Source organism: Bidens hawaiensis, unplaced genomic scaffold, assembly GCF_021521415.1.
Source record: "Bidens hawaiensis isolate Kalapana, Puna unplaced genomic scaffold, B.hawaiensis_p1.1 tig00001685_1, whole genome shotgun sequence".
Taxonomy (NCBI): Eukaryota; Viridiplantae; Streptophyta; class Magnoliopsida; order Asterales; family Asteraceae; genus Bidens; species Bidens hawaiensis.
Window position 1 is genome coordinate 1,991,232 of NW_027491095.1, and position 11,946 is coordinate 2,003,177.

The window sequence follows — 11,946 nt, forward strand, 5'->3', positions numbered from 1 at the left end:
TAATGTGTCAAATTTTACAAGTTGATATGCCTGTATCTACAAGAGTATTTGGGCATATCGTTAAAAAATAGTATATTTTCACCAAAAAGGTTGGTATTAAGGTATGTAGGAAAAGATTTCTTTCTAGATGGTTAGAGGTTGTATTCACATGATGAATATCGGTGACTCGGTGTATGTAAGACTTTAAAAGAGGGTCTAGTGTTTATTAGAAGAAAATGCGATTTTTTATTTATTTTGGGAAGAAGTGTTGTCTATATTAGCTGAGGTCAAACAAATAGCCTCTTTTACCAACCAATTATTATTATACTATGCCTACTTCTTCATTTACAAAGCCCAACAGACCTTCTTCCATTCGTCTTCGATCGTTACTTCCTAAGCTGTATTTCTATTTCTATTTCAGTTTCAGTTTCAGTTTCAGTTTCACTTTTATATAAATTTCGTTTCCCATTATTCAATGCTTACTCAACTTTGGCTTACCAAAATACCCCTATATACTACATAGTTACATATTGCTACAATTTCGTTTATAAATACCAAAGCTAAGATCCATCTACATCATTTCATTCATAATTACTACATATTATTACATAGGTAATGTAAATAGTATGTAATGGTATCCTCTATCTCATATGTTGTTCTTATTATTTTTTTTTTATAAATTTGTAGTAATATGTGCGTGTGGCCGGAACATGCAGGCATGATGAAAACATTTAACTTTGATCAAGTTTTGAATCACGACAAAACCGAAGACTGCTGGCTTATCATCCATGGAAAAGTTTACGATGTAACCCCCTTTATGGAGGACCATCCTGGAGGTGCCGAAGTCCTGCTAGCCGCAACGGGTATGTAATGTTATTGACTTATTGCAATTGCATAAGTTATTTTGTTTCTTTCTTTCGTCGTATGATAAATAAATATCGATTGCAGGCAAAGATGCAACGGCTGATTTTGAGGACATTGGGCATAGTCATGAAGCTATAGGGATGATGGACAAGTACTGCATTGGTAACCTAGAGCATGCAACTGCGGGTCCACTTAAACACACTTATGCAGTGGCCAAGTCTAGTGATAATAAGCCGTACAAGACTTCGCAACTTGCTGTTAAGATTCTACAGTTCCTTGTGCCGCTCTTCGTCTTCGGTTTGGCTTTTGAAGTCAGATCATATGCCAAGCATTAATTAATCTTTATTTTCATTTGTAATGTCGAATCGTCAATAATTATGTACTTTTTAATTCTGATAGAAGGAATGAAATGCTTTTAATTTCTTGACTATTTTCTTGAATAACAAACTGGACAAGTACAAGGTGAGATTACATACCAAACTGTAAGAATGAAATTTAAGACCACAAGCCAAAACACTTGCATGTCTTTGGCCACATGAAACTAAACTAGGGCGACATAGCCAATTTAGATAGATAGACACCACTTGCAATTTCTCATCAAATCAAGCCTTTGATGGACATTTCTTTCGTTTATTATATTTCACCGGATACAACAAACAAGAGTCAGATTCCATTGTCCGATTTGTGATACCAAAACAGACAAATTTGATATTTGATTATAAGTTTGTTGATTGATTGATTCTCAATTTTGTTAAGTGTTTGAAAGAAACTACAACAATTGTCCTCCCTCCCACAGAAAAGAAAAAAAACAAAGTAAATAAGGCTTGCTTGCAGGCTGCTATAAAGTTCTGATGAGGGGAGGGGGGCAGTTATAATAAAATAGTGAGTGAGTGGAATAGTTGCAGCAGCAGCAGCAGTTTATGATGCGGTCTCGATCTTGTCATGAACGGAAACCACCAAGTCATGGGCGTCGTCTAAGAGCTTCCACACATCCAGTTGTCCTGCCATGTTATTGCATTCCCTTATTATCTCATCCATGCTGCTGTACTTCTCTATTATCTGCTTCCTCCTCTGCAGCACGGACGCTGCTATCGCGTACAGCAACAGATCCTCCGTTGGCGGGGCCCTTTGCCTTATCCTGTTCCACCCCGACTTCCCCACCCCCGCTCTGATTGCCGCCTGATCCGCCCACATCACCTCCCATAGGCATATCGTCTGTTCGAAGCTCAACTCTCTCCGAAACAGCACCACCACCATCCTGTACACGAAGAAGCAGTCCTCCGCCTGCAGCTTTTCCAAGTGCTTGTACAGGTGGGAGTCCTTGGATTTTATGATCTTGGACACTCTACTCAGCTGTCTTCGGATCCCTGTCTCGTCAAGCCTGAAGTTGTGGCGTGCCTTTCTCATGAACCCCACGAAACACCAAAAGGCTTCATGGTCCTCTGTCATCACCGCGATTATTGGAGACAGCAAATCACTCATCCCTTGGCAGTAGCCTATTTCAGGGTCGTGGAGTGCGTACGCTTCGAGAATGGCAACCAGCCGTGAAGCATGGAAGATCCGACACGGCTCAAGATGCTCGTAGTCTTTTAATCCGACAACCTCAGCTGAACGCACGGCGCGTTCCTCAGAGACCTCCGCCTGTGTTTTGGAATACGGGATCCAATCTCCATTGGCACGAATCGCATCAAGGCGGATGATGCGCTGCCAAGTGGAGAAATCTTCTGTTAATGTAAGCTTTGACTGGACTTCAGTTGACTCGTCGTTTTCCTCCTTGGTATCTGAGGAGGGGAAGGTCTGACTAACTTCAGCATCCTGAGAAGAGTCTGAGGCGGTTGAGTCGGAGTCGGAGATGTTTGGATCTATATATCTCCTTGAACCACCAACCATGGGATCTTCCAATACTATGGGAGTATTATCTGAACACACGGGAGATGAAGTTATTTCTTCACTAGAAAGGGACTCCCTAGCACTCACAACATCCTCTGATTCCGCAGAGTCCATGAACGAATCACTCTCCCCTGTGTTGCACCTCAAAAGCTTCCTACATTGCCTCCGCAACTTTTCGTAATTCTTTCTGTAACACGTATATATATATATAATAAATAACATGGACTGCAAATGACGGTAGACATATACGAAACAGGCGGGCATACCTTCCATGGGTTCTTAATTTATCTCTTTCTTCTTTGCAACTATTTAATTCATAACTGTAAAAGAGAGCAAAAACTAGGTCATTTTTGTGTAATTTAAAAGATACATTAATACTTAGAAATCAAAATTACTTACACTCCAAGTAAGAAAGGCCAAACCTCTGACCTGATACTTGCATCAACTCCCTGCAAATAAATAAATAAATACATTACTTGGAGAAAGGATAAGTTCAAAGTCTAAACTATTAGATGAAAGTGGAAGACGCACCCCACTGCGAACTTTTTTAAGAAATTTAACGCCATCTCGAAGCTTTCCGTCTGGTGTAAAGAAACTTTTCCACTGCTGAGGTGTGAGTGAGTGTTTTCTTTTCCTACGTGACCATGGTGATTTTAGACGTCCCCTTCAATCAATAATGCCCAATGTTAGCTCAATATAATAATTATAATGCCACTTACAGTGAGCAATTTATAACAATCAAAACATCACTAATCAATGGTTTCGTCTTTCAAAAATATAATATCAAGCAAAATATAACATGGGCTTCTGGGTTCATTACATAAATGAGCTAGCTTGATTAAATGGTTATTAAAAGTAGCATAATTTCCATATCATGTTTGCTTTCTGTTCGATTTTTATGACAGAAAATAAGACATCTGTTTCCTGTAGCCTTTTGTTGTCTGCTACATATAGAATACAAATAACAAGTTCATGAAATATAGACTTCTAGAATATCATAAACATAACCAAGTAAAATTGTTGACACAATCAAATGCCTCCACTTCAATCATGATGTCAGACATTGACAACAAAAAACATACTTCTCTAGTCAGGACTCGGGAACGGTTTCCACAACTAATTGGCACTCTACTCACTAGTACAAGAGCAGAACACAACTGAAATACTTGAGCCTAGTAATAAAGTTTCAGTCCGCACGCTTATTCTAAAAAAGGTAAATCCTGAATTGGTACAAACAAGGATGACATCAAGCTTCGAGTATAGATGTTCATTAATACCCAATCCACTCAGCAACTAATTGTTAAGTCTTCCATTCTACTATCATGTGCTACCGTTAACTTAAAACATAACTTAAAACATAACGGGGAAGTTTAAAAAGACAAAGGACTTCGATTACGCTGGTAACCCTGAAACTTAACTGCCACTACCAAACTGAATTACAACATTATAATTTTGGGGTTAAACTTACTTCTTTCGGCCTCGCTATAGAATCTCAATTACTTCAAAATATCTTGAAAAAAGTGAAATTAAGCTGGAAAAAACATATCTTTTATCTTTCTTATGCATCAATTAGTTTCGGGCCATGGATCGGATACAATCAATTAAACATCCAACGATGTTTGAAACCCAATTGGCAATTACAAAGTTAGTAAATAATAAAAGAAAAAACCACCGGATTTATGGGACAAAAGACCCAAGATAATAGGGGTAGAATAGAATATTCGAGATCAAATGATTCGAATTACTAACTCACCGATCGGATGAAGAAGAAGAAGAAGATGCAAGTACTAGGAATAAGATGGATCTCAAAGAGTTTGACTGTGTCTAAGGGCTTTCATAAATCAATCCCACTAATTACGGAGCAATACTTGTATACTATGTTTTGAATTTGAGTTGAGTGAAGTGGGTATTAGCAGTTATTAGTATTAATATTATTACCTAGAGGTGGAGTACATGATGATAGCAGCAGCGATAACAAGGCCGATGAAGAGGGTGGTGATGGTGAGATTTACTCTTACTCCAGCATTGGAAGCTCCGGCACCACCGCTGCCTAGCTGAGTGACGGTGGCGGCATTAGCGGCTGAGGAGGAGGAGAAGATGAAGGGCATTGAGAGCCACCATCAAATGAAATGAAATCAAGAAAATTATTATTAAAAAAAAAAAAAAACACTTTTACTTTGTGGGAGTCTGTCTTTCTCTATCTCTCTCAAGTGGGTACTGGTTCTGGTAGTGGCGCTAGGCATGTGAACATTGTATTGCATTGTATTCTATTTGTATTTATTAACCTAATCAAACTCATCTCTACCTTTAATTAATCCTCTTACTTAATTAATCCATTCTAATTCAATTATACTCACAAATCACTCTTTCTTAAAACCATATTGATGGCATAGTTAATGGCATGCTTTGTAAAATCACTATAAGATTTATCGGTCCCGCAATATTTCAATAAATAATGCTGGTTTTACGTTACTGAGTTTTGTAACTAGTAACTTACGGCTTTGTTTCTTTACGTAACGATGGTTTCTCATGATGATATGAATGATTTGTTGAATTTTTTACCATTACAAGGTCATCCAAGCCTTACATGATGTAATTGTTAGATGATGTGTGGTTTCTTGAATATGACAATGAAAACTTACACACATCGTGTTTGGTCAAACGTGTGTATAAATTTGATGGTGAAAATTGTAAAAAGAAACTTGCAATAGTTGTTACATTATGGTCATATGTTAGTCAAAGTACAAGTTTAGAGAATTCTAAGTGTATGTAAAAGATTATCGTATCATGATTAATTTGCCAGGTTTCTCTAAGGAAAGTTTTAGGCCATTTACACGAAACATTTGATTAGTCTGTTAGACTGAATATGGTGGGTCGTTTTGGAGGGGAAACGCCCTAAAACGCTTGGGTACACCGTCCCTGGTGCGTTTTAGGGGCGAATTTGGGAGCATTTTGTAGGAAACGCCTGCTGAAGGTTGACTTTCTTCAAGGCCAACGGAGAGGAAGGTGGGGGCGTTTTGGAGGCAAAACCACTATGCATTGTCTTAGTTTTGTATTGTAAGTCAACACAATGTAACTTACTACGCTAATTTGTAGTCAACATATAGGAGAAGGTCAATGCAAATGCATCTACCAGTGATTGTGTGTTTGACTGTTTGTCAATAGGAAGACTTTTGGTGAATGATCTGCTAGCCATTTGTCGGCCGTCTAAAGGCCAATAGCTTTTAAGTTAAAGTCAAATATCGGATTGAAGGATTTGGCCTACACAACTATAAGCAAGGGTGTGAAACTTAAAAGTATCACATGAAGGTTTGTATGTGTGAGAACTTGAAAGCCATAAAAGAGCATTCTCATTCCATTCATCATCTTCTCCTCAATCTTTAAATTTTAAAAAAATATATTAAAAACTAACTTCATCCTATCCATCATGTGTTTACCCCAACCATAAATTATGAAAATGGATACACCAACTATTTATATATAAAATGTTACTATTCACCATTCTCTATATTTTTGTGAGTGTATAAAATCGAGATATATAATAAAATAATTGATTGTGAGTAAGATAAGGATAAAGATGATGGATGAGTTGTGAGAGATTTTTTAAAATGAGTATTAAAATTTAAAAAGTATGAATTATAGTTAAATTATAGGGTAAAAAATGATGGATGGGATGAGAATGCTCTAATGTGTACCAAAAAAAAGATTGGAAACGATTTTCATTCTCTTTATGGACTTCCATAGTTTCATGGCAGTTTCCGCCAAATTAAGGAAGAAAATAAATGAGAAAAGGTACACTATGCATATAAATCAATATTTCATATTGTGGTGTAGGGAGTGTTAAGTGATTTTTTGGGGGGTTTTCCAAGGAGGCAATGCACCTTGGAGAGGTACCCGATATGAACTTTGGTAAAAAAATCTAGCAAGTTGGAGCTATCTACGAGTCTGGGGTTGTAGAGCATTTGAATTGCACATCTTAGTTTCTTTGAGTCGTTTTACAAACCCATCTAACCCAAAACAACCGTCTTATGTTCTCAAAGTTAACATTCAACCTATGTATCATCAACGACCCACACACTAGTAGATTCGATTAAACATTTGACAGAAAATAATCAAATATTATAGGTTAAAGACTAGTATGTTTGGGTTAATAATAATTTGCAAGTGTAACTATTGATTAAGTATCGATTACATTTTGCATGCGGTTGCATATGCTTTTACTTTAGCATTCTTATTCTCATCACTTTTATCTTTCAACCACAACATCACGCTTGATTTTGCTGAAACGTGATTTCCCTTTTTCTTTTGTTATTATATAAAGTTCATTGTTTTTAGAACAGCATATAAGGTTCATTCACAAATCAAATATTAAGTCAAGTCATTAGTAATGATTCTTTAACTATGATAACAAACATCAAATGACTCCTAAGTTAAAAACCAAAACAAAAAATGTTACTATTTATTTTATTCCAATTTACCTTAATTAGCACGGCCGGCCCATAGGGGTGGCGGGGTGGTCGACGGCCACATGCCCGGCACCCCGTTAAGCCCGATTTTTTTATATTATATTTATTTTTATTAAAAACAATATGTATATTTAATTTTTAAACTCAATTACATGACCACTAGCTTGGTCTAGTTGCAAAGGGGTATTACTCTCAATCAAAATGTTATGGTATCTAGTCTCATTTAAAACATTTTTAATCCTATTTTTTATACAAAAATTTTTTACACAACCCAAATAATAAATATTGTTAAACCAACAAAATATGCCTTTTTTAAATTAAAGCCCAAAAACAATTTCACCTTTAATCCAAAACTTTTTTTACTTTCTCGGAGCCGAGCCTATTAATTAGTCTCTAAGTTGAAAAGGCTAAACCAACATATTTCTGTTTAAAGAAAATAGGGTTGGACTAAAGTGCTAAACATGAAACATTAATGGTTCCAAAAGAAAAAACAAACCAAATAAAAGCGTTATTGTTTATTTGATTTCAATTTACCTTAATTAGTATTTAAATAGAAAACACTAACCAATTACCAAAGATCATGTTTCTGTTTAAAGAAAGGCCGTATTATGGGCAAAACTACACTCTGGTGATGTTTGGTTGTGCTTTTAAAAACTGTTTATTTACTTTTTAAAAATATATTATTCTATAAAATAGCAATCAAGTTTTGAAATTATTCTAATCATGTTACTCATATAATATTTTGTTCTAATCAGGTCACTAAAATTTTATTTGTGTTTCAATCATAGTTATTTTTCCTGAATAGCAGGTTATGTTGTTTTTTTTTTATTTTTAAATAGTCTGACATTGCAAAAAAAATTTTAAGAAATTGAAAAAATTAGTAAAAATTAAGAAAATTAATTTTTAAATTACAAAAAAAATGGAAAATTGCAAAAAAAAAAAAAATTAAGAAATCATCCTATTTTAAGTTACAACTTTTTTTATAAATAACCATCATTTTTTTAAGAAAAGTTCAAAAAGATAGTTAGGTGATATTAAAATATTTAATAGTAGAATTATTAGTTGTTTCCATACGAGAAAAAAAAATATGAACATATTAATTATATTGTAATTTTTTAGATTTTTTTTGGCAATTTTTCGCAATTTAAAATTTTTTTCTTAGTTTTTATTAATTTTTTCAATGTCAAACTATTTAAAAAATAACCCACATAACCTGCTATCTAGATAAAATATCTGATTGAAACACAAAGAAAATTTTAGTTACATGATTAGAACAAAATATTTTATGAGTAAGTCCTAATTGGATCAATTTCAAAATTTTGTTACTATTCTGTAGGGTATATCAAATTAAAATGTTTTTTTTTCTAAAACTCACACATTAAGCCGCGAGACAATACAATTTTACTAGAAAAATGAAAAGTTTATAGGAATATAGTCATATAACGAAATTTATATGAATCAAGAACTTATTACATAGTGGGTGAGTGTTTTATGGATATATGGGAGAAAGACGCAAGTATGATAGACTATCATTTGTTTTTATCTTTTAATATAAACATGAAAATATCTAAGAAGATAGTTTGTTTGTCTTTAGAGAGAGAATAAATAAGGCTTATATTTCATAAAAATGGAATTTACATAAAATAATCCCTGAATTTGCCGTATAATACGGGCAAGGAAGACCTCCTTTGTAATACAAATGGATTGCTACTTTAAAATAAATGATTATAAACCAGACACAATCATGCCACAATCCACTTTCTTAAAGTATATATTGCATAACATTAGTTGAGGATTCCAATGGTTTGAGGAATTTTATTATTTAATTTGAACGGCGAACGTTGACTAAATCTTTGGAAAGCTTTAATGAGGGTTTGATGTCGTAATCCAACTAGTGGTGTTTCACACAGGCTTAAACCCGAGAATATGACAAATGGTTGAGATTCGAACCTGCGATGTCAAACAGAAGAACACCTTAGATGAACCTAAGGTAAAACTCTCGATTATCCCATCAAAGTTGATGGTTTGGTTTCAAGTAAAAAGAATTATGTCACACAGCCTTTCATTTTTCAAAAGGAAAAAAAGAAATATGAAATGTTCTTATCCCTAACAAAAGCTACAAGTCTTTTAATTCAACATCGACCATATAGATATTTATTAGTCTGTTTCAAGATGAAGGGATTGCTAAGAAAACGTGGTCAAACAAAAATATTCAAGCCCACAAATCATTTTAAAGACAAAACGACAAATTAATATATGCCTAATGTATTAATCAGATCTTCATGGTTAAAACATATCTCGTGCATACATATGTGTTTTCAATGCCTTAACGTACAAGAGGTACGTGAGACGTTTAAAGGCAAAAAACAAAGGCAAAAACCTAAAACGCTCAGAAAACGCTAACAAAAACTTAAACGCTCAGCCAAAAATCTAAAACGCTCAGAAAACGTCCAAAAAACGGTCTTCGTGGAAAAAGTAAAAAATTGATCGAAACGATCCAAAACTGTTTTTTTGGGTTAACCAATGATTAATTGGATATGTATTGACGATTCCGAGATGTTGGGATGTGACTTCATGAATTGATTCGTGAAAAACGAGATTCGCATACGTTAAGGATTAGTGTATTGGATCTTTTCACTCAGAAGAAGCACAATTTTTCTTGGTGAAATACTGAAATGCATTAGTTTCTTGGGCTTAGACCTGACAATGGGCCCATACCCAATAACATAACAAAAGATAGGTAAATTTCTGCCAATAAACTTAGAATTTTTGACAAAAATATGACAGCTGTGGGATTTGAACCCACGCCCTTACGGACCAGAGCCTAAATCTGGCGCCTTAGACCACTCGGCCAAACTGTCTTTTGTGGTAATTAAACACTTAAATTATTTTACTATTTTAAAATCTTTGTTTTAAACTCGCAAATTAGGATTCCGATTACAATATATAGATGTCTAATCACTAATGTCAATAACATAGAAGTTTTATTTTGTTTCATTTTAATAACTAAAACAGATCATTACCATGTTCAAGGATCAAGTGTATACATAATAGATGATGTGAGCATATGTACCGACTACTACAAAGCAACTACCTTCTTTGAACTCTTAACAACAATCTTCATTAATCCTCCTCCATCTAGGCCCCATTCTCAAATTTTTACCAACACTTTCTCTGTTGGAAAACTCGTGACATCAATATCAAGGAGGAGGAGGAGGAGGAGGAGCGTGTTCAAGACAATTATCCTTCTATTCTTGTATTGTTGAAGGGATCTCACTAGTGTGGGAGGACTGGTGATTTGTTTTAAAGTGGACATCATTGTTGATGATGTGAGAAGGAAAACACTATCTTGATATATTGTGGACATATTGTAAAGGGTTGGGAATTTATCACTATCATGATAATGTGTTATTGTTGTAAGAGTTTGTAATCTTGACATAGTGAACATTTCAAGAACTTCAAAGACATACTATTTTGACATAGTGTGTTGAAGAAGGTGATCGTTACCTTTATCTAGTGAGACGTAGTGGTGTTGCTTGCGTACCAGTCGTGCCCTGACTACTCAACTCTCACTGCTTATTTGTACCAAGCTACATGATGGCACTCCTCTCGGCCAATCCTCAACCGATAACAACTCCGTCCAAGCAAATTCATATCAGTTGAGTCTTTTTCTCTTAGGTTGGTTTAAGCAGGAAATACAAAGAAAAGTCAGTTGGTTAAGTTAAAAGTGTGACAAAAGATCTTCTTTCAACCATCATCAGCTACATATATACTAATGTGATGGAATATCTTGACTATTTAAAAGCTAATAAGGGATAGGGTGAGCAATAACCGAATCGTTAACCGAAACCGAACCGAAAACCGACGAAACTGAACCAATATAACCGAAAACTGAATTAACCGAAATTAACCGAACCGAACTCTTCATATATTTAATATTTCCAAGCCTTTTTCCCTCTATTTCATGTATTATGTGTATTAATAGTTTAATACTATCATTTTCATGTATTTATATCTTCATTTCATGTACTAATATCTCAACTTATATATTTATACCATCATTTCATGTAGTTATGCATTCATTTCATGTATTTAAACATTCATTTCATGTATTTTTAAGCAAAATTTTAGCCCAAGTTTGATATTGGTTATTAACCGAAATTAACCGAACCGAACCGATAACCGATCGGTTAGGTTGGGTTAATGCTAATAACCGAACCGTGCACACCCCTAATAAGGGGATATGTTGTTGATATCATATCCTATAAGTTGCTTAATTTCTACTTAAATTAAATAAGCCATCCAATGTCAAAATACAAAAAGATTTCGAGACTTGGGAAGGGAATATTTGTAATATTGTGACTTCTTACCAAACCTATAATATGCCAAAACAACGTCGACGTTGGACAAAATCGTTCTCAATTTGAACGGGAAATCCGACTCTACGAACCCAAGGACATTTTGCAATATAGTAGTAGGGGTGTTAAGACTGGAGCTTTTTGCAGTGCTAGCAGGAATGCAAGCAAATGAATCCTAATCCTCTAGCAAGTAAAGTGCTTACAAACCTTGAGAGAGGGCGTGCAGTAGCGCTTGAGTAAGAGAATATGGCCTGAGAAGCTCTTTATTGCTTGTTGTTTACTTCGCGAGCCTTCACTTACCCGCTTTGTAACTTACCTTCTCTCATCCATCCATGACTCATGAGGCTGTAAAAAGAGAGAAAAGGATGGCTATCTAGATATAGTTGTTT

General features: G+C 34.9%; 1 protein-coding gene, 1 non-coding gene and 1 pseudogene across 2 annotated transcripts; 1 reads left to right on the plus strand and 2 right to left on the minus strand.

Annotated features, from left to right (window-relative positions):
• Positions 1-670: 670 nt before the first annotated feature.
• On the plus strand, positions 671-1,178 carry LOC143592132 (cytochrome b5 pseudogene; annotated as a pseudogene).
• A 376-nt stretch (positions 1,179-1,554) lies between these two features.
• Positions 1,555-4,972, minus strand: LOC143593060 (rab GTPase-activating protein 22-like). Its single transcript, XM_077072808.1, has 5 exons — positions 4,672-4,972; positions 3,265-3,397; positions 3,133-3,182; positions 3,000-3,053; positions 1,555-2,920 (listed from the first exon to the last, which is right to left on the minus strand). Exons 1-5 carry the CDS (start codon positions 4,839-4,841, stop codon positions 1,762-1,764), a joined length of 1,566 nt encoding a protein of 521 aa, XP_076928923.1. The 5' UTR covers positions 4,842-4,972; the 3' UTR covers positions 1,555-1,761.
• Positions 4,973-9,980: 5,008 nt separating this feature from the next.
• On the minus strand, positions 9,981-10,060 carry TRNAL-UAG (transfer RNA leucine (anticodon UAG)). Its single transcript has one exon. It is a non-coding gene; the product is annotated as a tRNA-Leu (tRNA).
• Positions 10,061-11,946: the final 1,886 nt, after the last annotated feature.